The sequence below is a fragment of the Eschrichtius robustus genome, chromosome 16 (genome assembly GCF_028021215.1).
Source record: "Eschrichtius robustus isolate mEscRob2 chromosome 16, mEscRob2.pri, whole genome shotgun sequence".
Classification (NCBI taxonomy): Eukaryota; Metazoa; Chordata; class Mammalia; order Artiodactyla; family Eschrichtiidae; genus Eschrichtius; species Eschrichtius robustus.
The window spans coordinates 26,640,570-26,666,762 of record NC_090839.1 but is presented as its reverse complement, the minus strand read 5'-3'; the positions used below and the strand labels follow the sequence as shown (position 1 = coordinate 26,666,762).

Below are 26,193 nucleotides of genomic sequence, written 5' to 3'. Positions count from 1 at the left end.
CCTTTATTTTTTAATTTTTTTGAATTAGTTTTTATTGGAGTACAGTTGCTTAACGTTTACGTTTATACCCATTTTATCCACTTACTAGTTTATGTCTATGTAAACATTTTTTACAAGAGTATGTTCACCTTGATCTTATTGTTTTGTAGCCTGACTTTTTTAAGCAACACATCATGACCATGATCCTTTCATTGTCTTCAATATCCATTTCAATGGCTACATGCTCCTCCATTACATGCACACACCATAATGTATATAACTAATCTCTTATTGCCTGATACTAGATTATTTTCAATTATTTGCTATATTGATTTTAGTTTATTTTGGACTAGTACATTGTACTCATCATTGGGTTACCCATGGTTTGAAAGAGCCTCATTTGGATCAAGAGATGACATTTTAAGATTCCTCCTGTTTTAATACAGGCTGAGAAGTAAAATATTCATGGAGATGTTTCAGTGGGGGTTTGATTTTTGTAATACTTCTTAATTTAGGTAAGTTCTGTTAAAACCTTTCTAATTGGAATTTTATGGAATGTGAATTGTATCTTGGTAAAAACCAAACAAAAATCCTTTCTAGTTGGGAGTTAGAAGACCAAAGTTCCAATTGTTGCCATGTGACCTCATGCAGTGTAACTCTTGACGTGTCCTTTTTCTCAGATACTGGTGTAACAATACCCAACTCTCAGGGTGTCCTGAGCTTCAAACAAGATGGTGTGTGTGAAGGAATGAATGCTGTTCTCTATGCATAATCACCAAAGCAGGAAACAACCTACTCCACTGGTCACTGGTAAACAGATTTATAAAACTGGGATGTATCTATACCATGGAACACAAGCCACGGATAAAAAGGAAAAAACTACTGACATGTCAATAACATAGATGAATCTGAAATACGTTATGCGAAGTGGAAGAAGCTAGCCACACAAGGCTACATACTGAATTATTTCATTTTTACAACATTCTAAGAAAGGTAAACTGTGGGGAAAGGGATCAGGTCAGTGGTTACCAGGACTAGGAGTGAGGGGAGGGGATTGACTATAAAGACTCATGAGGGGATTTTCTGGGGTGATGGAAATATTTTATATGTTGATAACAGTGGTGGTTACACAACTGTATACATTTTTCAAAACTCATTGAACTGTACACTTACAAAGGGTGAATTTTACTCTATGTAAACTATGCCTTAATAAATTTGACTCCTGGGCTTCCGTGGTGGCGCAGTGGTTAAGAATCCACCTGCCAAAGCAGGGGACATGGGTTCGAGCCCTGGCCCAGGAAGATCCCACATGCCGTGGAGCAACTAAGCCCGTGTGCCACAACTACAGAGCCTGTGTGCCACAACTACTGAAGCCCGCATGCCTAGAGCCCATGCTCCACAACAAGAGAAGCCACCATGATGAGAAGGCCGCACACAGCAACGAAGAGTAGCCCCCGCTCACGGCAACCAGAGAAAAGCCTGAGCACAGCAACAAAGACCCAACACAGCCAATAAATAAATAAATAAATAAAATTAAAAATAAATAAATAAATAAAATTTAAAAATGAAAAAAAAAAATGACTCCCCTCAAAAAAACAAAATATAAGGAATTCCTTGGCAGTCCAGGGCTTTCACTGCCCAGGGTGCGGGTTCAATCCCTGGTTGGGGAACTAAGATCCCGCAAGCCACATGGCACGGCCAAAAAAAGGAAAAAAAAAGTATAGTACTGTCCAGGTATAAGGTATCATCCATCAGGCATTACCTATAGAGCTTTTCACAGAAATTCTCAAATACCTTTGTGAAACACGGCAAACGTAAAAAAAAAAAAAAAAAATCTAGAAAAGACCAAATGTGCTCAGGAAAATATGTGTTGTTAGGCAGCCTTTTGGAACGGCCATTTCTACACTCTAGCAAATGCTCGTATGTGAGGCAGCTGGTCCCACTGGGGAGCAGCTGACCACTTTGTACTATTTGGGGGTTCTCCTTTCATCACCTGTTTGTTTGCTTGTTTGTTTCTAACATCACCAGAGTAAAAAGAAACAACAGTGTCAGAACTGAACAGTGACCGCCTCCCCCAACCCAACCAGGACAGCCTTTGTCCTCCAGGGAAAGAATACAGGTATTTCTGGTTGATCTTCTCTTGGCCTGACCACTGCCATCTTAATGAACATCATGCTCCAAAAGTAAATAAAATATAAAATAAGAATAACCTGCAGCCAAAGACTAGGCTAACGGACAGCAGATTTCTAAGCAGAATAGGAACAAGAGGGGAATCAGTACAAAGATGAAGTGCTAACAGTTGAGAAAGAATCTGCTCAAATCTGCCAGCATTGCGTCAAAATCCCTGCCCCGCAGTCCATGGCCCTGATCAATGCTCCTGCTTCAATAGACTGTATTTGTGACAAAATTCCAATACAACCAAGGGACCGAAGTAGTTCCTGGAGTTCATAATGGGATCTGAACTACAGCAAATGGAACTGAGGATATAACCTCCTCTTGCACAGAAATAAGGTCGCTGAAAAGAAAGGGTCATCCATCTGTGTGCACAGCTTATCACCTGCTCCCACAGGGCCCAGTGGAGCTCTGGCCCATAGGAGGCGCTCCAAGAATGTTTGTGAGCAAGGCATTCAACTGGTCTTGGAAGATGGGTGCCCAGGCCAGCCACCTCACGGTAAAGACTTATCTATGATCCATGTTACAATTGACCAACAATCAAACCAACTTCCCCAGATTTATTCTTCTAAAGCCACGCAAGTTTGTTAACAGTCCTGCATGGAGGGTCTACACAGCCTCATTTCAAGTAACAACGGGGCCTATTACCCTGTTACCAGATGGGGGTGGGGAGGAGTACAGCTGACTGATGCCAGGTGTTGGGGTTATTGAGCTGAGAAGCAAGCCTCTGGGCCTTCCCTGGTGGCGCAGTGGTTGAGACTCTGGCTGCCAATGCAGGGGACGCGGGTTCAAGCCCTGGTCTGGGAGGATCCCACATGCCGCGGAGCGACTAGGCCCGTGAGCCACAATTGCTGAGCCTGCGCATCTGGAGCCTATGCTCCGCAATAAGAGAGGCCGCGACAGTGAGAGGCCCGCGCACCGCGATGAAGAGTGGCCCCCACTTGCCGCAACTAGAGAAAGCCCTCGCACAGAAACGAAGACCCAACACAGCCATAAATAAATAAATAAAATTAAAAAAAAAAAAAAAGAAAAGCAAGCCTCTTACCAAGAAGCTCACGTGCTAGTGGGAAAGAGAATTCTGGAAACAATTTCAATAATTTGATAATGAAGAGCTCACCATTAGTTGAGCATTGTGCTAAGTGATCTGTCCAATAACCTTGTGAGGTGAGAACTATACCCACTTTAAAACGAGGAAACTAAGGTTCTGAGAGGTTAGGCGCTTGCCTGAGGTCATACAGGCAGTGAGCAGAGGGGCCAGGAAAAGAACCCAAGAGGTCTGACTCCACAGCCTGCACTCCTGGCCCCTGCCGCAGAGATATGAAGACCTGAGGCCTGGAGCTGTCAGAGGAGGCCCTCAGACCTGTCCTGGCTGCTACATCCCGAAGCGTGGGGGAAGCACTGCAGCCCGAGGGGAGAAGAGGCAAATGGCCTCATGGCGGACCAGACCTGCGGTACGGGACACCGCCAGGAGGCACGGGAGATGGAGCCCTGGGAGACACAGGCAGGGCCAGACCATGGGGCTTGGTGTGCAGGGAGTCTGCACTTTACCCGGGCCCCCAGCAGAACCATGAGCCTTTGGATCTGTCGGCGACATGAGTCTCGCCCGTGAGAATGCTCATGTAGGGCCAGGCCAGGCTGTAGAAGCTGGGAAGTTGAAGACTGGCGAGGGGCCATCACAAAGCCACTGCGCCGGTCCAGTTGGGCAGGAGAGCCTGAACTGGGCAGGGCCAGGAGCTCCTGGGTCAGAATCCGCCCAGGGGAGCCAGGTACAGCTCTCGCAGAACATCTGACACGGACCAACCCTGGGCTGCTTGCTGGGCTGATCCCCCTCAGGTCTCTCAGGATCCCGTTTCTGAACCCAGCAGACCCCAAGGTTCACAGGGCAGCACAGACCACTGGCCAGCAGCCAGTTTCGATCTCTAGTCTCAGTTTCCCCATCTGTAATGCGAATGGATTTAACTAGATTGCACTTTAGGTAGCTTCCTGTTCTGACATTCTGTGAATTCTTTTTATATTAGATTCCTATGATGCCAGGCACAAGAAACCTCATGGACACATTTGGAAGTTCTGTCCAAAGGCACTGATTTGCTCTTCTTTGGGACATGTGGGCAGTAATCTTAATATAAATTGGAACAATCTGTGAACAGGTCAGTTTGGCACTGTCATGGTTTGGTTTGTGCATTAACTTGGCTGAGCCACTGTGCCCAGATGTTTGATCAAACATTATTCTGGATGTTTCTATAAAGGTGTTTTGGAGGTGAGATTAACATTTAAATCAGTGGACTTTAAACCAGAGAAAGGCAGATTCCCCTTTGTAATGTGGGTGGGCCTCATCCAATCAGTTGAAGGTCTTAATAGACCAAAGACGCACTCCCCCACCTCCTCCCAGCAAGAAGGAATTCTGCCAGCAGACTGCCTTTGGACTGGATCTGCAACTCTTCCCTGGGTCTCCAGCCAGCCAGCCTACTCTACAGATTTTAGATTTACCAAGCCTCCACAATCCTGTGAGCCAATCCTTTAAAATAAATCAATCCTCTCTCTCTCTCTCTCTCTCTCTCTCTCTCTCTCTCTCGCTCACACACACACACACACACACAGAGCTGGTTCTGTTCTCTGGAGAACTCTCACTAATACCCACACTATTTATCAAAATTGTAAATGCTGGTTATAACCCATCCACATATCAGAATATATTGTAGCCACAGAAAACGATGCAGTCCCTTTATGTACTGACATGGAAAGATCTCCAAGATATATTATGAATAATGTGTATAGTGTATAATCATCTGTGTAAACAACAATAAAAGAGTAAAACTTAAAATTCGTATTGCTTACCTTTGGGGGAAAAACTCTCTGGAAGGATAGCTAAGAAACTAACAGCAGGGGTTACCTGTTGGAGGAGGGCAGTGGGGGAACTGAGTAATGGGAGACAGGGCAGAGGGGCTTTTTGCTTTACTCCTTCTATATACTTTGATAAATGCACATATTCTTTGACCCAGCAATTCCACATCCACATGTTTACCTTATAAATATACTTCCCCACATGCAAAATGGAATATATATATATATATAAAATTCAGTTGCAGCATCGTTCATAAGAAAAGAAGAATGGAGGGACTTCCCTGGTGGCGCAGTGGTTAAGAATCCACCTGCCAATGCAGGGGACATGGTTCGAGCCCTGGTCCAAGAAGATCCCACGTGCCGCAGAGCTACTAAGCCCGTGTGCGTCTGTGCTCTACAGCCCACGAGCTACAACTACTGAGCCCGCACGCCTAGAGCCCGTGCTCTGCAAAAAGAACAGCCACTGCAATGAGAAGGCCGCGCATCGCAACAAAGAGTAGCCCCCGCTTGCTGCAACTAGAGAAAGCCCACACGCAGCAACGAAGACCCAACGCAGTCAAAAATAAATAAATAAAATAAATAAATTTATTAAAAAAACAAAAGAAGAAGAAGAATGGAAACAACCCAAACACCCATCAGCAGGAAAGCGGTTAAATAAATCATCCATTTGTTATAAAAAATGAGGCTGCTCTCTCTGTTCTGATGTGCAATGATTTCCAAGTTAAGTGGGAAAAAGCGAGGTGCAGGACGCGGTGTGTACAGTATGCTACCATTTGTGTGGGAAGAAAAGTCAAACTCAGTGCCTGTGTATTTGCAAATGCATGAACACAGAATAAACTCATGACAGGTGTTCCCTCTGGGGAGGGGAACTAGGTAAGTGGGGAATGGGGCGGGAGAAGGAATTACTCTACAATGTATTTTTTGAATCATGGGCATGTATAATCTACTCAAAAGTTTTAAAAATTTCTGAGGGGAAGGGGAGAGGTAGGAGGAGAACTTACGTGCCAGGGTGGTACTAAAGTCATCTGAACACAAAGCATTCATCCACTCCGCTTTTTATGAAGTTTTTAACCTGAGTTTCCCCTGAACTGCTCTTACGAATTCCCACTTTGGACCACGGTGAATTTCACTGAAGACCCAGGGCCCTCACCAAAATCAGGAAGATAATTTTTGAAGATAAGAGCACTAGCTCTCTGCAAGGCAGGTGACTCTTTAATCCATGCATAGAGACGACCAGATGCAGACCTGTTCTTCAGAACTTTTTTTATTCTTCTTCTAACCACCAGAGAAGGTCAGCTTGAACCAAAACAAGCTGAAATAGCCTCAAAAGGCCCACCTCAAAAAAAAAAAAAAGGCCCACCTCATTACACACAACAGGGCAAAACCTGAAGTGAAGCCTTAGTTTTTTTCAGAGCAGACCCAGCATGTATTCTTACACAGGTGTCCACTAAAGACTGATCAGCAAAGCACCACCACCACAAACATACAAACTCCGCTGGGGGCTCCCCCGTGTGTCATTCACGGAGTCCACCTCTTCCTCAGCCATAAACAAGCCCTTGTTCTTTGGCGGGGAAGGTCATCAGTGCGTATCTTGAGCGATAGACCATTTGTTTACTCTGGAACTTTGAAAGGGAGGTGACTCAACTTATTTCCTCCCCTGCATCTGAGATGCAATCTTTTCTCTGAATATCTAAACGGTGACCTGGGAGATAGGTCATGGAGGGTCCCTCAACAAAGACTCTTCAGGACCAGCCTGTCAGGCTCCTTAAGTACTTAATCCTTTGTTTTTCAGAAACCTTTGCACCTGGGCTCCCAAGAGGCAAGCAGGCCCAAAGGAGCGGCCACAGGCCTGGGAGTGAGAGGTCTCTCTGAGCAGTCACCGGGGAGGAGGAGGGGGCGGGTGGGGGTGTGAGGTGGAGATGCAGGGGGACAGAAATCAGCTGAAACAGTCCATGCTGGTTCTGACTCGCTCCATCTCGTGCAGGAAGCTGTAGAACTGAGGCAAGGTTAATTCTGGGGAGAGAAAATGCAGCTTCAGGTGAATGTTTCCAACTCCACAGAATCATCCAAGAAAATGAATTTCCACCCAGAGACTTTCTTTTTCTTTTTTGGTTTAGTACCTCTAAGCAGTTCTTGACAGGTAATTGATCATAATAAAGAACTGAAGCCTTGAACATAGAAAGTTCTCAGCTCCATAAAAAAAAAAAAGGAAGGGGGGGATTTAAAATGGCATTAACTCCCCAGCACAAAGGGATGAAAGGGGGTCATTCAGGACAGTAGATGTGGCTCCTACAGCAAGAGCTTCTTGCTCTTCGATATTCGCCATTCCTACCTCACCCTTTCCCTTTTGCAAAAAGATCTAAAAGTCTTCAAACTGTGGGGTCTCCAACCTGCTGACGGCTTATTATTTATGAGAGCAAAGGCAGCAGAATGGTGACTCCACAGCTTGGTTATGACTTTTTTTCTGGAAAAGTGATTGGTGGTGGGCTTCACAAGCCCAATGACTGAAGAAAACATGGAAAAAGGGAAAGGGCTCTAATGGGAATTTGGACTCACCTATGTATAAATTTTCAGTTTGATTTCCTTTCTTAACCACCAACTTTAACTGATTCAAAAAGGAAAAAGAGAAATAAAACATTTAAATTAAAATGATGACAACAGGGCAAAGAAATTCCTGAAACCTGAGCTGTCACGTAAACATCAAAGCATCCAGCATCTAACTTGAGAGTTACTAGGCAGCAGTCTGGATCATCCACCACCAAAACTTCTAACAATTTCCACGATTACAGGAACAATCAGACTTTCAAGAACAATATCCAGATCCTATTAATCTGAAAGTAAGCGTGTTAGTGACTACATCTTTGACTGACCACATTGCTCTGAGATATACAAGGCACTTCAGTGGAACATCCGTTTAACTGGATATTAAAGAAACCCGATGTAGACTGAATACCAAGTCAAAAATCTCCCAATTTTCAGAGATCAGGAGAAGACTTACTTGTAAAAAAATACTTCCCACTTTTTCCAGTTCGCTGCTCCCAGACGTCACTGTGACACAAAAGAGAAAACCAGTAAGTGACTGGTTGAGGACTCACTCTGAAGACCCCAATCTTGCAAGTTGTACAGCAGAAGCCACGTAGGGGCCAGTATGAGGACAGCAGAATGTGCTTTTCAGGAAGTGAACTTATTGAGACTCGTGGATAGAAAGAGCTGCCGAATGTGGACAGCGACACAGAGAAGCAGGTGCTGGACCCAACAGTCTTGGGGGACCAAGGACACCTCTTCCCCAGCAAAGTCATCTGAAAGCCTCTGCCACCCAACCCTACATCACCCAAATGACCCAGGACTGGCTCTAACTAGTTACCTCCAAATGTCCACTCCATATCTATAAGCTGGTTAATCATCAGAGTCTGACCTATGGCCCATCGAGCAAGGGTGGGAGCATTCTGTTTCCACTGGAACAAAAGCAAAAAGCCAAAGTCATTAACAATGGGAAAAATCCCCCCTCTTCATCCCGCCCCCAACACAGCATGTTTAGTCTTTATACAGACAGTGGGAAGCATGCAGAACGAAGGGCTCAGCCTATGTGCACAGATCTGGGGGCTGGGGGGAGTCAAGAGGGGCAGGAGACTATACAAATGTTTTCTTTTATTCCCAGATTTAATCCAGATTGGAACAAAAACTGTATGACATTTATATTCAGTCAAATCAGGGGGAAAAAATTAGAGATGCACTGAATAGTGCTGTTTAAAAGCTGCATGTCTGTCATTTGCATGAAACCAAATGAAAAACATTAAGCTGGGAAATGGCACATGATGACTGATGTTTTTTCCTTAGTCAGCATTTTCCATTTGTTTCTCTTCATGAAATAAATGTAAGCGATCTTAATTAACCTTGATTAGGAGGAATTATGATACCTTTTCAGAAAAGTAAGTGGCTTTCTCCTCACTGAGACCTATAAGAGAACAGAAGGAGACATGAACACAGTGAAGGGCTGCAGGGCCTGTGACCCTGAGCAGCCATGGTGGTCACCTACCCAGAGTTATGAAATCAGCCCGGACCTGCTCAGTTGTGAGACTCTTCTTCAAGGCACCTAGGAGGGAGGGGAGAAATCAGTCAAAGAGGGCAAATCAATCAATCAGCTGGCAGTAAGTATTTAATGGGCACAACCTAAGTGACCGGGACGACAACAGGAATGAGCAGACTCAGCTCCACTCAGTCCAGTCGGGGAGGAAGGAGCCCCCGAGACCAGGAAGAACGAGGCAGCACATATTGGGGGTTTTTTTGTGCCACACAAGTGTTGGCCCCTCCAGAAAGTATGGATGAAGTCAGAGACAAAAGAAAAGACTGTATGGACTTGGGGATGGGGCACTTGATCTGAGGAAATAAGGCCACGGACTCCTGGAGCCAAGTGGGGTTGTTCAAGGTCAGACAGGGTGCAGGGGTAACAGCCTGGAGCTGCACCGTGTGATCCGTAACCACGGAACGTACGTGGCTCTTTATTTATTTATTTATTTTTCTGTTTTTGGCCGCACCACGAGGCTTGCAGGGATCTTGGTTCCCCGACCAGGGATGAAACCTGGGCCCTCGGCATGGAAAGCGCTAAGTCCTAACCACTGGACCGCCAGGGAATTCCCCTCTTTAACTTTTAATGAATTAAAATTAAAGAAAATGTACTATTCTGTTCCTCAGTTGCATTAGCCGTTCCAAGTGCTCAATTGCCACATGGGCCCAGGGGCCACAGCACTGGTCAGGGCAGATTATACACCGTTCCCATCTACATACTGGCCAGCCTGCCGTAGATCAGCCCTCAGGAAGTAAACCCAGGTGGACTAAGCAGTTTGGCCTCTACAGTTCCCAAGTCACTTGCAGAGGGGCTATCAAGACCTCCCCTCAGGAGCCCTGGGAACCCCCCACCCCGTGGGAGCCGCTTTGTCTGCTTGCAGGCTCCCGTGCCTGAAAACAAACTGCTGCCAGCAATCCGGGCTTCTCAACATTTAACCTGCGGGCTACAGCCTCGAGTCACGATTTGGCAGCGGCTTTAAAATTTTCCACTTCTTAGTCTTCCAGAAGATGACTAATCAAAGAGTAAGAAGACATCCACCACCATCCAGGGAGGGCCCTGAAGTAACACCCTAAACCTGAGCCTCCACCCCCATCGCACTCCAGAAAAACAATCCTAAAGGCTGTTGTCCCCTGCAAAATAAACCATGTCAACAAAGGGAGGAAATCTTTTATCTGCAAAATCAGACCGAGCAAGGAAACCACCGGGAAATAAAAAAGGCAAGACCCCAGGAAACCTTGGCCATAAAAGCTCTCCAAGAAGGCGGCTACATTCCAGACACTCCAAAGAACTCCTGGCTACCACGGGTGCTGCTCCTTAGTTTATATCCAGTTCAAATCCAATATTCTGTTTGATGACCCCAAAATACTCTGAAGTGGAGATTATTATTGTAACTTTTAATTTACCAGGAAATTAAAGATCAGAATGATTAAGCTTTTGGGGGAGAAGATTTGGCAAATCCATAGTCAACGACTGCACTGCCAAGAACTCACCTGCAGCTATGCCCCCCAAATACACTGAGATCTACGTGGGCAGCTCTTCAGCAATGTGGGCAGGAGAGATGAAATGTCAGGAACAGTACGTTGGTTTTGGTGCATCCACACAACCGCCTGGGCGCCGAGGTGATTTTGTTAAAACTTAAGTCAGACCACGTCTCTCCTCTGCTCAAAACCCTCTAATAGCTCCTGTTTCACTCATAGTAAAATCCAAAGCTCTCACGATGCCCAGCAGGATCTGGCCTTCTTTAGAACCCTATGCTCTCTCCCTCGCTTAGCTCTTCCTGTAATTTGCTAGGCAGGGTCCTACCTCCAGGCATTTGCCCTTGCAGTTCCCTCTGCTGGGAACACACTTCCTCAAATCCGCACATGCTCATTCCCTCACTTCATTCTGGAATCTACTTGAATCACACCTCCTCTGAAAGGATCCCTGACCACTCTTCAAGTGTACTTTTCTACATCGCATTTATAACTACTCAACTTTATGTTACATATTTATTGTCAATTTTCCCACTAAAATGTCAGTTTGATGAGAAAAAGGACTTGGTCCATTTTGCCTACTGCTGTGTCCCAAGCTCCTAAAAAAGTGCCTGGCACTGTTCATTGGTTGGCACTCAATATAACACATACTGAATGAAAGAATCCATACAATGGAATACTATGCAACCTTTAAAAAGAATAAGGTAGCTCTTGATGTGCCTATTTGCAAAATATAATTAAAAGAAGAAAAGGAAAGGTAAGAACAGTCTGCACAGTGTAATTCCTTTTGCATAAATAAAGAAGTATATATTATCTATTCTTATTTCTAGCTTTAATTATATCCTTATCTTATAGCTAAGTAGACAGATGAAAGGCATATTTTTTCTGAACATATCCACAAAAAACTTAAGAGTGGATATCTTTTGGGAAAGGGACTGGGTGGGACTTTGTTTTTCTTTGTGTCATTTAAAAATGTTCTAGCTGCACATTGGTTTTTTTATGTGAAGATAGTAAAATTGTGAGCCATTTTTGTTTTCCTTCTTGTACTTTCTATAATTAAAAAAAAATGCCCCCCACCCCAAGAAAAAAAAATTAAATGAATTGCTCAGGGCCACAACAGCTGGCAAGTGGCAGAGAAAGTCGCTTACAGGCCAGAGGGTCCCCAAACCCAGGCTCTTTCCACTCCAGGTCATTCTGAAATGCTGTCGGGGAGGCGGTACCAGGCCACGCCTTGACAGTGACTGACAACAGAGGCTACCAAGCTGCAGGCGCCAGAGCAAGCTCTCCGTCCTGCTGTCACCTCATTACCTGGGGCAGGCAGGAGCCACACTTTGGAAATATGCATATGTATATATATATTTGCATTGTGCTAGGCCTCAAGCCCTTGGCTTCTTTTTCAGCTTTTTCCTTTGGTGATTCCTTTGTCCTAAGCACAAGACAGGCCTGCAGCCTTGACCCTATGTCAGATAGAAAACTCTGAACTCCAGGGCTGGAGTCACCAGAACATGTCACTAGGGGAAATCTAAGAATGTCCTTTAAACACAGATAACCATCTGGGATGGTTTATAAAGTCCTTGAGCTCCACTTTTCACAGGAACAGCTGCCTTAGGCAAACCCCCATTGCCATCAAACAGGACGGGTGACAAGACAGAGGTGTATGTGATGGTGAGGGTTTCAGGAAACAGTTGGAAAATTAGCAAACATTATTCTTCCAGCCAAAATCTATGTAAGTTTATTCAGTATAATAAGGGAAGCCCAAGCAACAGAACTAAGCCTTGGTGAAGAGCCCTGGAGGAGGAAGCAGATGGGAGAGCACCGTGAGCCCCATTCATTCAGTCATTACTGACCCTCAAGGCTGACCAGCTGAATCCACCCCTGCGAGGTTCACGGGGAAACAGAAGTCATGGTCACTGTACACAGATGTACTGAGCACCCACTATGTGCCAGCACTGTGCTGGACCCTGGAATACATCAATGAACTCAACAGGCAACAATCTCTGTTCTCCTGAGGCTCACAATCTTTTGGGAGGAGAAAGACCAAAACAATAATGTAACAAGTAGGTAAAGCCATACAGAGTATTATTGAAAAGTGCCACAGAGAAAAGTAACAGAGCAGGGTAAGGTCAGGAACCCTGGGGGACTTAGTTCAACATTTGATTAAATACCATTTGTGACTATTGTTCAGTGCTGATTACTCCTTTTTTGGCCCAGCCAGACAGACTCCTTTGGGAGTGGGGAAAGGGAGTTATCACCTTTTCTTAAAAAACAACCAGTTACTGAGTACCCACAAGGGCCAGATATCTTGCAATGTATTAAAGTAAAAACCACTTAAATTACGGCCCTACTGTGAAGTTATCTGTAATCTTTTCTAGGAGACAACTCATGATGATACTGACAATCAATCATCACACCAGCGGCAGTGTAGCTACCACTCATTATTGAAGCAAGCGCTTTACATTTATCTTTCTCCATTTTTTGGGAAGAAATGTTTTTTTTTAATTTTTATTTTAAAATTATTTTCTTTTAATTTTTTTTGGCTGCGCCACACAGCTTATGGGATCTTAGTTCCCCGACCAAGGACTGAACCTGGCCCCGGAAGTGAAAGTGCGAGTCCTAACCACTAGACTGCCATCTTTCTCCATTCTTGCAACAATGTATGAGCTACTAGTATTAGCTCCATTTTATTCCTGAAGAAACTGATTCTCAGAGTGATTTGGCTAAGTGACTTGGCTCAAGGTCCCAGAGCTGTGAAGGAGCCACAGTGACAAGTGAGCACACAAGGGCCACCTAGGAACCGAATGCAAGGTGGGGGCCCTCTCGGGATCCTGATGAGAACGCCACTTACAAACAAAATGTATGAGACAATGGGGAAGTCTGAACACTGACTGCATATTTTAATTTTAGATATGATAATTGCATAGCGACTTGATAAGGGGGAAAAAGTCCTTTATCTTTTAGAGATACATAACTAGGAATTGAATGAACTGAATGAAACGATATGATATCTGAGATTTGTTTAAAAATAGTCCAGTTTGGAGAGCAATGAGGAGAATTAGTGGGGCACAGATGAAGCAATTCGTCCATGGGATGATAAAGGTTGATCTCAGGTGCTTTTAAGAATTACATACTAAGTAGTAAAAGAAAAACACTAAAAAAAAAAAAAAAAAAAAACCCCAAACCAAAAACCCCACAAGCTTTGAGCTAATCAAGGGAGGTTCTAGCAGCAGCTTTTCCACTGTAAGATCTTAAGTAAGTCACTTCCCCTCTCTAGGGCTCTGTTTCTTTATCTCCAAGACAAAGATCAGACTAGATCAGCATTTTACAAAGCTTTTACTTGACCCTCCCCCTGCCCCCCTCCCCCCCTCCAAAAAAAGAAGAGGTCCATGGTTAACTGTTTTACAGATACTGGTTAAGCAGGTTGCTTTACTGCAGGACTTTTCAGAGCCTGAGATATGTTAATGTGTGTGTGAATCTCCAAGATTCCAAGGCTGGGGGGTGAGGGGACAGTATTTTATGACCCTGTCTGGCCACTGAAGTCTCTTCTGGATGAAAACACCAATCTGGGGAAGACTGATCTGGAGAGTTTTCCAGGTCCTTTCAGCTCTAACAAGCTGCACTTCTACAATGAGGTCTTACTGTACAAGCAGGACCAGGATGAGGGAAGGGGAAGAGAATGAGGGGCTTACACTTCAGACTAGCTTGGGGAAGGCCTTGAATGCCAAGTTAAGGACTACAGAATTTATTATGCAAAATAAAACAGTTGAGAGGAGCAACAGGATCCAAGGGTCCAAGTTGTACTACACTCCAGGGCAAACTGGAAGCTGGGACGGGAGAACAGAAGCAGAGATGCTGCTGCCGTAACAAGGCATGAAGGGCCAAGAACTTGTTCTGGGATGGCAGCCTTTGGGACTGAAAAGAAAATGGCACATTGGGAATTCCCTGGTGGTCCAGTGGTTAGGGCTCCATGCTCTCACTGCCGAGGGCCCGGGTTCAATCTGTGGTTGGGGAACTAAAATCCCACAAGCGTGCAGTGCAGAAAAAAAAAAAAAAAAAGGAAAAGAAAATGGCACATCAGGCCAAGGGATGAGGAAGAGGCCAAGAGACTTACAAGCTACCTCAGATGCTTAGGAGATGCTCTGGAAGAAATGGAGAATTCAAGCAGAAAAACTCTGCAGGAAGAGAAAAGTCAGACTGCATGAGAACAAAAAGAAGAGTAAAACAAATTCTTGAGAGCTACTGAGAAGTACAGCAAACCTGAGACTTCGATTCTAGAACTTGAAAAGCTTGAAAAGCTTTGGGGCATTATACAGTCAAGAGGTGAATTCAGATCCTCTCCATTAGATGAAGGAAGGAACGTTTTACCTGATGATCTGATATCGAGGCAAAGGACTGAAATTAACTGAACAATCAATAAATAATGTTGAAGTTCAGCAAGCACTGTACTAACTCATTTATTCCTAATGCCAACACCATAAACTGCTCTCATTATTCCGTTTTTCAGATGAGAAACTGAGGCGCCAAGAGGCTGATTTGTCCAAGGCCAAATACATTAGGTGATATGACCAAGACTCAAATCCAAGTGAGCTTGCAAAGCCCATCCCTGGAACTCAGCATACCTCAGTGTTCTCTGCATCTATAGAAAGCAGTCTGCTACAAACACTGATAATCAATCCTGCTTGAAGAATATACACCCAGCATCCCCTGGGAGGATCACAGGGTCTCCCAAGTTCAGCTCAACTCACCTAGAATGTACTAAAAGCTCCTGCTCTATGTCTTCACTTTACTTGTGACTGTGGCTTAGGAAAGTAGTACAGACCTGCCCCTGACTTCAAAGAACTGTCTGTTAGGTTAGGGCCACGAGATAGACACACACAAAACAGCATGATCAACAGAAAACAAAATGATTACAGTCCAAAACGAGACCTGCAGATAAAAGAACCTATCTCGGTTGTTGAGAGGAAGGGGAGGTCACCGTGGACTGAAATGGTTTGGGAAGACTTTCTGAAAGAGGTAGAACAGAGGCTGGAGTGCAAGGATTAGGAGGGATTAAGGCAGTCTGGCAGGATGGAATGTGGTGGGGAGCAGAGATGAGAAGGACAGCAAAGAATGGAGGCAGGGACACCAGACAGAGATCTCCTGAAAAACCAGTATCCTCAACAGCTCACCGGTTTCCCCATTCCCACAGGTGTAGGCTAGGCAATGAGAATAGAGAGAATAAGTACTCCTGGTTCTGCACTCTGGGCACCTGTCCTACGAAATGCTCATGTAAGTTGAGAACATAGATTTCCTAAGGACGTTCACTGCAATATTGTTTCTAAGAGTGAAGAGTCAGAACTAAAATGTCCAGCAACAGGAAATGGATTAACTAGAAGAAGATATATTCAGTCCAAGGTACACCGCAGTCATCAGAAGAATGAAGTTGATGTGGAGAGATCTCCACGATGTACTAGGTATGAAAAAATGCAAGCCGCAGAGCAATTCTATGGTTTATTACCATTTGTGAAAAACAAAACTACATGAATGCATACGTGTATGTCTACCAGTGTATATAAAAATATAAAAGGATATACATTGGACTTCCCTGGTGGCACAGTGGTTAAGAATCTACCTGCCAATGCAGGGGTCACGGGTTTGAGCTCTGGTCCAGGAAGATCCTACATGGTTCAGAGCGGCTAAGCCCGTGCACCACAACTACTGAGCCTGCACTCTAGAGCCTGCGAGCCACAACTACTGAGCCTGCATGCCATAACTACTGAAGCCCACGTGCCTAGAACCCATGCTCCACAACAAGAGAAGCCACCGCAATGAGAAGCCCGCGCACCGCAACGAAAAGTAGCCCCCGCTCGCTGCAACTAGAGGAAGCCTGCGCACAGCAACAAAGACCCAATGCAGACAAAAATAAATAAATAAAATTTAAAAAAAAAAAAAAAAGGATATACACCAAAATTATACTGTGATTATTCCTAGAGACAAGAGTGGGATGAGAGTAAACGGGGATTTTCCCTTTGACTCTCCAGAGCTCTGCAGTTTTAAGTTTATAATGAAAATTTACTCCTGTGTTAAAAAGACTGCAAGTTCCCATCCAGCCTTGTTCTCATGCTTTAACCTGCCATGAGGGCAAAGAATGCAAGAACTGCACAAACAGAGGATCATAAAATTTCACAGCTGGAAACCTCAGGGATGTTCTGATTCACACCGCCTGAACCTTAGGAGCACAAGACACGGCAAAGGAAAGGATCTGCACTAAGATATAACAGAAGGCCCGACAGGAACAAACAAATCAAGCACCCAACTTTTAATGCACCTTTGTGCTGAGATCTTGGGAAGATCAGCTTATTACTGATTTTTAAAATATGCCAACTGGGGATGCTGTTTTACTTCCTCTCAGCCCGGTTGACATTTATTCATTCCTTAAGACTGGGCTCAAATGTCATGTCTCTCTTTAAATAAAATTAACTTTTAATTAGATTGCCAAATTAATTCTTGCAACTTTTTAGACAAAACATAGCTAAAAATAAACAATTAAAACAACCTGCAGTCCTACTACCCAGATAGAGCCACAGTTAACATTTTTTTTTTACACAAAAATAGGACAGTGGCAGACAGTATTAAACAGAATACTGTGAAAGGTTTTCCATATCATTACATTTTCCTCAACAGCATCTTTTTAAATTACTACATAACTTGAAAAATAAGAACAACCTTTTGCTGAGGTACTGTGCTAAGCATTTTATTTACATTATCTAAATTAATCTTCAAAACAACTCCATGCACACACCAAAAACAAGCTTAGATGGAGGGGAACAACTGCTGGGGGACGGTTGTTGCTAGGGGTTGAAAGAGATCAGGTACTTAGCCAAAGTCACACTACTTATCAAGGGCCAGACTCACACCCAGGTCCTACTAACTCAAACTGAATTCTTGACCACCGTGATACTCCCCTCTAAAAATGGACCACAACTCGTTACACCGATTTCCAGCTGCTGGGTAATTTGATTGCTTCTAATTTTTCTCTGTCATTAACAGTGCTACGACAGACAGCCCTACAGCTCAACCTTTGTGATCACCTCCCTTCTGGCTAGAAACTTTCTCTGATTGCTCTAAGGCAAACCCTGCTTCTCAAACTATCTGCAGCAAAAGACCTATCTTTTAAATTTTTCAATCCATCATGGACTGATATTTTTGTAAAATACAATGAAAATTAATCCCTAGAACTATGAAATGAAAAAACACATACAAAATATAAGCCCCAAATGGTTACAATGGTCAATTACATGTTTATGTATTATTTTACCACAGTTAAAAAAAAAGCCCCATTTAAAAAAATTAACAGACTCAAGAGACTTCATCAAATTGTCATAAAAGTTTCTAAATTCTTACTCTCAGTCTCTGCACCTATCACGTAGAGGACCAGATAAGTCTGGGCACGGAAGCTGCGACGTAGACCACAATTATACTCTCCCATGGCTATCTGTTTACCTGGCTTCCCTTCCTAGACTGCAGTCCCGCCCATGTCTGGTTCACTACCAAACGCTCTGGCTCAGTGCCCAGAGCACACTTGCCAACTCGGTGGATTGAGGGAATGTTCAAGTAATGTCTCTGGCCTTGGCTGCCGGGAGAGGCTACTCACCATTTGGAACCAGGAGGAGGCTCTTCACGATGCTTCTGAGGGGACCGAGACTGATCTGGTTGGTGGCGGCAAATTCAGAGAGCTGAGCCAGAAACCTTTCCACCTGCAGAGAGGGGACAGCACAAACCAGGGCTTCACTTTCTAAGCATCTCAGGACTGTAGGCCCACACTCGGGAACGCTCCTTATCACAAGATACTTTACCTCTTTTGGCTCAGTTAGGAAGTGGAAGAGTACTTCCGTCAGGGCTGAGAACTTCTGTGAAGAGAACACAGAACATCAGTAAAATTCTACTCCTGGGTCAGTGTTCCCACATCCCATCCTACTACAGCCCCTTAAGAGAGAAGAGGAACACACAGATGTTGATACCTGTTTTGAGCATCTTAAAGTTACAGACATTCATAATTTGAAAATATGTAAGCACACCAATGTTCATTGCAGCACTATTTACAACAGCCGAGATGCGCAAGCAACCTAAGCGTCCATCAACAGATGAATGGATAAGGAAGATGTGGTACGTATATACAATGGAATATTACTCAGCCATAAAAAGAATGAAATCTTGCCATTGGCAACAACATGGATGGATGTAGAAGGTATTATGCTAAGTGAAATAAGTCACAGAAAGACAAATACCATATGATCTCACTTATATGTGGAATCTGAAAAACAAAACAAACAAAACAGGGGCTTCCCTGGTGGCGCAGTGGTTGAGAATCTGCCTGCTAATGCAGGGGACACGGGTTCGAGCCCTGGTCTGGGAAGATCCCACATGCCATGGAGCAACTGGGCCCGTGAGCCACAACTGCTGAGCCTGCGCGTCTGGAGCCTGTGCCCCGCAACGGGAGGGGCCGCGATAGTGAGAGGCCCGCGCACTGCGATGAAGAGTGGCCCCCGCACCACGATGAAAAGTGGCCCCCGCTTGCCACAACTAGAGAAAGCCCTCGCACGAAACGAAGACCCAACACAGCTAAATAAATAAATAAATAAATAAATAAATAAAGTAGCTATTAATTTAAAAACAAACAAACAAACAAAACAAAAACAGACTCACAGATACAGAGGGGAGAGGGGTGGGGTATGAAGTGGGCTAAGGGGATTAAGAGGTACAAACTTCCAGTTACAAAATAAGCCAGGAAGAGAGCTCTCACCAGGAACTGAATCTGGTGGCACCCTGATCTTGGAATCACCAGCCTCCAGAACTGTGAGAAATAAATCTCTGCTGTTCAAGCCGCCCAGTCTGTGGTATTTTGTTACAGCAGCCCAAGCAGACTGAGACACATGTCATTACTTTCCCATGTTCCCTCCCAATGGACACAGTGTGTGTGGCATAGTAGGGAAAATCAACACACAAGAGTTTGAAAGATCCAGATGTGAATCACTGTTCTGCTGACCACCCATGTGACCCTGGGCAAGTCACTCAGCCTCACTGTGATTCAGTCCCCATTGGGAAAACAAAGGTAATAATACGTAGCTTCCAGAACAGTACTAATTGGCACATGCAAAGCCTCCAGTACAGTGCCAGGCTAGAGGCTAAACAAACAGTAGCAATTACCACAGCTACAATTAAAGTCACTATGCCAATAGAGCCACCTTCCTGAAGCAATATAACATTTAAACAAAAAAGATTACAGATACTTCAGCTCAGAGCCCCCAAAGCTATACGTGTAATATGACTGTCAAATGCATCTGCCCTTTTTCCCATGACACTAAACTCCACGCAAACCCCTGGCAAGGCTCTGTATTATTTTATTCTAAAATGTATTCTATTTTAAAATATAAAACTAGTGTTTGAAAATATAAAAGTAATATATGCAGAAGGTTTTAAAAAGACCCAGCTAACATAAAAGAATATAAAATAAAATGTTGACAAAGTGAGAGAGTGGCATGGACATATATACACTACCAAACGTAAAATAGATAGCTAGTGGGAAGCAACCGCATAGCACAGGGAGATTAGTTCGGTGCTTTGTGACCACCTAGAGCGGTGGGATAGGGAGGGTGGGAGGGAGGGAGATGCAAGAGGGAAGAGATATGGGAACATGTGTATATGTATAACTGATTCACTTTGTTATAAAGCAGAAACTAACACCATTGTAAAGCAATTATACTCCAATAAAGATGTTTAAAAAAATAATAAAATAAAATAAAATAAAATATCTTGCTCCCTCCCTGGCCCCTCCCACCTTACTCCCACTCCCCAGGGTAGTTACTGCTAACACCTCTGGGGCCCTCCCATCATTTTATTTTCATTTAATTTCTTTTAAATACAAATGGGATCATACAGAACCCACTCTCTGCACCTCACCTTTTTTTCACTCAATTACATCTTAAAGATCAATCATGTCAGCAGATATAAATCTACCCAGTTCTTTTAACAACTTTATGACATTCAACTGGCAAAGACTTAGCATAATTTAGTTCCCTAGAAATGAACATTAATGGGTGTGTTTGTTGGTGTTATGTAAACGATGCTGCAATGAATATCCTCCCACATATTTCTTTGTGACACGTATGTCTATAAGATATATTCTCGGGAATTCCCAGGAGGGCCAGCGGTTAGGACTCTGAGCTTTCACTGCCGAGGGCCCGGCTTCAATCCCTGGTCAGGAAACTAAGATCCTACAAACCTCGCGGTGTGGTAAAAAAAAAAAAGAAATATTCTTAAAATGCATCCTAGGTCAAAGGATATATGCATTTTTTATGTTGAGGTGTAGTTCAAGTACAATATTATATAAGTTTCAGGTGTACAACACAGTAATTCATAATTTTTAAAGGTTATATTCCATTTATAGTTTTTTATAAAATATTGGCTATATTCCCTGTGTTGTACAATATATCCTTATAGCTTATTTATTTATTTATTTATTTATTTATTTATTTTTATTTTTGGCTGTGTTGGGTCTTCATTGCTGTGTGCAGCCTTTCTCTAGTTGTGGTGAGCGGAGGTTACTCTTTGTTGCAGTGCACGGGCTTCTCATTGTCGTGGCTTCTCTTGTTGCAGAGCACAGGCTCTAGGCGCGCAAGCTTCAGTAGTTGTGGCATGTGGGCTCAGTAGTTGTGGCTTGCGGGCTCTAGAGCTCAGGCTCAGTAGTTGTGGCGCACGGGCTTAGTTGCTCCGCGGCATGTGGGATCTTCCCGGGCCAGGGCTCGAACCCGTGTCCCTTGCACTGGCAGGCAGATTCTTAACCACCGCGCCACCAAGGAAGCCCTTTATAGCTTATTTATTTTTTACATAATAGTTTGTACCTCTTAATCCCCTACCCCTATCTTGCCCCTCCCCCCTAGCTTATTCTCTAAGATACATGCATTTTAAATTCTGAGAAAATAGTGCCAAACTGCCTTGCAAAGAAGTTGCACGGATTTACACTCCCACCACCCAATGGCATAGAGGTGTCTGCTTTCTCAAAACTTCATGGATATTCCATGGGAACACTTTAACCAATGCTGGTCCAGGGGCTGTTTTTCTGCAGTATTTGTGATATTGGGTATCAGCCTTGCCCAAATGCTGATACAGTGAAAACAAGAACAGTCAAGACTGGCTTGAGAATGTGTCCTCAAACTGTGCGTTTTCCTGTTTCTTTAATTTTTTTTTTTTTGCTGCAGATCTGTGGAACTGTCAGATCTTTGGCCAACCTTGTTTCCTATGCCACCCGGGGCCTTTTAAAAACTGGGGCGACTGAGAAGGCCTCCAGCTGCTTTTCCATTTCCAGGCCTCAGCTTAGCACTCAGGCTCGGGCTCCTTGTGTGGTCTCATCCTTGCCTCTCCTCTCAAGAGGGACCTCAAGCTACTGTGGTCTGTAGGCTGTTACCGACCCCCATCCCTATCTCCACTCTTCCAAAACCTCCTTATCCTTCAAAGCCCTGCCAAGATACCAGGACACTCCCAACAAGAAAGGGACCTACCCAGATTCTTAAGTTCTGAGGCTCCCTCTTAGAACCTCACCTGGGGGCACTTAGAATTTTCAATCTTGATAAGGAACACAAACCTGTCTTAACAGAGAAGGTTCCTCCTCCAGCTTTGTATGGTCAACTGCACCTTAATTATTGTAAGTGCACAGTAAGTATTTGTTGAATAAATCTTCCCTAAACACCTTCCCCATTCTTTGCCTTTGTACCTGCATAGCTGTCTCTCCCTGGAATGCTCACCTGCTCATGAATATCCATGAAATCAAAATCTTAACTATTCTTAGCAGTTAAACATATGAAAAGATGCTCAAGATCATTCCAGATGAGAAATGCAAATCAGCAAAACAAGGAAATACCAAGTTTTCACTTATCAGATCTTCAAACTAATAGTCTGATGACACCAGTGTTGGTGAAAGTAACAGACATGCTTGCACACTGTTGAGAAGATAAACTGGGGCAACCTTTCTGGACTGTAACTTAGCAAAATCCGTATCTACTTTTTTAAACAATCAGACCCTTTGACCTAGTAATTCCACTGCAAGAAGTATACCCTTCAGAGATGTTCTAGAAAGTAAACCCAGACACACACAGTTTGTTGACAGCATTGTTCTTAAAAATAAAACACTGAAAGCAACTTAAGTGTCTATTAATAGGGGACTGGTTAAATTATGTTAGATCTGTTTCAAGGAATATCACACTCCCTTTTTTTTTTTTTATCACACTCCCTTTTGTGTAAAAAAAAAAGTTTTTAAAGGATACCCATACATATGATGGCAGATTGCAGACTTTTTTTTTCTATAAAGATACATGAGAAACTATCAAAATGATGATTTCTGGAGACAAGAGAAATAGGTGTTTTTATTTTAATTTTATACCTTTGAATACTGTCTGAATTTTCTGTGTGTGTTGCTAGGTGAGAGACTGTAGACCATTTGTTTTCTTCTTTATATTTTTCTGAATCTGAATATCCTCTCATAACCACTCTAAAAATGATGATTTTTTAATCCTACCTACTCTCAAGGCTCCACGTTACCTAGGACTGTCCACGGCATCAGGGAGCACATGCAGATCCACTCGGTGCTGTACCGTGTCTCCATTTTCTGACCTGCCCCAGCAGATCACAACTGCCCCAGCACAAGAGGCCTCATTCATCAAGCCTTTGTAAATCTCACTGGGTTTAGTGACTATTTGGTGCATAGTAGGCATTCAGATAAATACCCACCGAATAAGCAATAAATGGTGATGCCAACATTAATACAATGATTCTTTTTCTCCTTGAGGCCTGGGCCTCAGACTTCAAGGTAAGTTCAGCTAACAGAGTGGCTACTCAGAGAAGTTTGATCACCCAAGAAAAGGGGGAAAAATGGCCCAAAGGACTCTGATAAGTTGCTAATCAAGAAAATGCTTTCTGTATTAAAAACAAAGGTAAAGGTTTAAAGTGCGTTTCAAGGTTAGAAAATGAGTCCAGCTCTGATCTTAAAGGAGGTGGATTATCTTTGGAATACCAAGTTGGAGGTAACCTTAGAGATCATACAATCCAGGAGCTTTAAAAAAAGTTTTTTAGCAGCAGAATCTTTTTTATTCTCCCAATGGAAGTCTTTCAGAAAGCCCCAATACATAAACAAGTAAAAGCTAAGCTACCTGATTGGGGAGACCACCTACAAAGCTCTATTCTAGTGTGTTTAATTCCCCAGGATCTGAAGTCAGGTGTCCGGTCCTGAATTCCTGGCTCCACCACTTCCTGGTTGCCTGCCCTTAAACAGGTCAATTTATTTCCCTGAACCATTTTTCTCATCTGTGAAATGGGAATGGTAATAGTACCTGACTCCTAGGGTGGTTGCAAGAACTCGGTGACTTAATACACATAAAAGCACTTAGAACTGGGCTGTGCAATACAGTGGCCGCTAGCCATGTGTGGCTACTGAGCACTTGAAAAAGGCTAATCTAATTTCAGATGTGCTTTAAAATACACACTAGAATCAGAAACCTAAGTACCAAAAAGTGAAATATCTCACTGATATATTTTATGTGGGTTACACATTGAAATGATAATATTCTGATATAGTGGATTACAGAAAACACATTAAATTCATTTCCTGTTTCTTCTTAATTTTTAAATGTGGCTACTAGGAAATGTAAAAGTAGACCTGAGGCTTGCAGTTCATTTTTCTTGGACACTGAAGCCGTAGAACATGACTGGCATTACAATTAGTGTTACTTCCTGAGAAAACAATAAGTTGTGAGGATGTTGAGATGAAAGAGAGGGGCCCAACCTCCTGGGAAGTTACAACCCAGTGGGGGAAATAAATGCACCTTTGCTGTGATGGTGAGAAGTGACATTTTAACTTGCTTAATTTTGCTGACTTAGTGGTATGAAAGGGGCATCCCAACCAGCACAGGAGCAGGAAGACTTCAAGGTTGACTGGTTGGCACCTGCAGCCTGAAAAAGCCTTTGCCAGCTCCACTACCATCAGGGACCCGCCCTCTACTGTGTAGGGTACATGGTTTCTTTCCTTGGGGACTACCAGTATCTCCCTTAATTGGGGGGGATGGGAGTGGCGAGGACAAGATGTCATCGCTTGCCCACAGAGCCATTCTGGCCTGGCCATTACCTACACACATCCCACCCCCTGATGACCTGCCCCCACTCCAGGCTCCTTCAGCCCCCTCGAGATGCTGAGACCCTCCTCAGTCTCCCCAAGACCCCCGGCCTTCCTACAAAATGTCTCAGTCCCTCGCCTGGCCCACCAAATTCCACGGCTCCCCAAATTCCATCAGCCTCCCAAGGCCCTTAGTCTGTTACTTCAGTTCTCCCAACTCCCTTCGGCCTCATCAAGACTCCCCTCAGCCCCGCTTCCGGGACCCTGCAAACTCTCCTGGTTCCAGGACCCCCAGAAGTCCCCCAGTCCCATTTCTGGGTCCCCGAGATCCCCCTGGGATCCCTCAGCCTGGCCTTAGGCCTCCCGAGATCCTTCGGCCCTCAAAACTGGCCTGAGACCCCAATTCTCCTCAGCCCCTCCCCGAATCCCCCCCCTACGGCCACAACGCACAGCGGGCGGCCGCGGCCTAAACCGCCATCCCCTCCGGGGCCCCGGGCCCCCCCCCGGATCCCGCGTCGCGGTCGCCCGGCCCACCTGTGCGTCCAGCTGGTTCAGCTGCTGCATGTCGCCGCCCACGGCCTCGGGCACGGGGTCCTGCGTGCAGTGCAGGCGGCCCATGGCGTCCGCTCGGCGCCGCAGACCCCCCAGCTCCCGCGCCTCCCCGGACTTCCTGCTTCGCGCCGCCAGCCTCGCCGCGCTTCCGCAGCCGCACTTTCGCCACGGGCCGCCGCCGCCGCCGCCGCCGCCGCCGCCGCGCTCCTTTCGGACCGGTTCCGGGTGCGCCCTCACCGAGCCGCTGACGCGCGCGGACCCCGTGTGGGGCGGGGCAGGGGTGCCCTCGCGGAGCCCTGGATACCCACGACCGCTGTGTCCAGTCCAGGGCGCTGAGCAGCACAGCGGTGAAACACGGGATTCGCTGCGTGATCTCCCCTTGGGCTCAGAGCGTGGCCTCTCGGAACCTGCTTCACTATCCGTAAAATGATCCCGGGGATGGCGCCTTAAATGCACTCACCCTCTTAAAATGTTTAGAAGATAGCCTGGCACACTGGAGGTCCTCAACCAAGGGCTAGCTGCTATCATTAACATCGTTACTATGCATCAGAAGACATTTAGGGCATGCCTCTTAGATGCCAGGCACTGGGGATAGAAAAGTGAACAGGCGGGCCAAGTGTCTCTGGGAGAGCTTGGGTCAGAGCAGAGCAATGAAAGCTCAAACTTGGGCTTGCACCAGCATCATCTGGAGGGCATGCCAATTGCTGGGCCCCACCCCCAGAGTTTCTGATTAGAAAAGCCTGGGATAGAACCTGAGAATTTTGCATTTCCAACGACTTCCCAAAGACCACATTTGGAGAAACTCTGGAGTGGAGGAAACACTGACCCAAAGAAGTGCAAGGACTGTGGTAGTGCCAGGCAGGAAGGTGGTCAGGTTGGTGGGGGAGATTATTGAGACAGTGATAATCACTGCAGCCCCTGAAACATTTTAACCCCCATGCTCTCTTCCCAAGGACCCCTTGCAGCCCGAGATA

General features: G+C 44.8%; 1 protein-coding gene across 1 annotated transcript; it reads right to left on the bottom strand.

The window, feature by feature from the left end:
* Positions 1-5,555: 5,555 nt before the first annotated feature.
* Positions 5,556-25,364, bottom strand: COMMD7 (COMM domain containing 7). The gene is made up of 9 exons (XM_068524558.1): positions 25,202-25,364; positions 18,363-18,416; positions 18,161-18,263; positions 9,029-9,085; positions 8,910-8,947; positions 8,357-8,447; positions 7,991-8,040; positions 7,549-7,597; positions 5,556-7,005 (listed from the first exon to the last, which is right to left on the bottom strand). Exons 1-9 carry the CDS (start codon positions 25,283-25,285, stop codon positions 6,929-6,931), a joined length of 603 nt encoding a protein of 200 aa, XP_068380659.1. The 5' UTR covers positions 25,286-25,364; the 3' UTR covers positions 5,556-6,928.
* Between the last annotated feature and the right edge of the window lie 829 nt (positions 25,365-26,193).

Excerpts from the sequence above, each read along its gene's own strand:
- COMMD7 (XM_068524558.1), bottom strand. The coding sequence starts at position 25,285 with ATGGGCCGCCTGCACTGCACGCAGGACCCCGTGCCCGAGGCCGTGGGC. Across the intron at positions 8,448-8,909 it reads CCACTTACTTTTCTGAAAAG|TGGAAACAGAATGCTCCCAC; the intron begins GTATCATAATTC and ends CTTTTGTTCCAG. Across the intron at positions 8,041-8,356 it reads TATGGAGTGGACATTTGGAG|TGACGTCTGGGAGCAGCGAA; the intron begins GTAACTAGTTAG and ends TTTGTGTCACAG.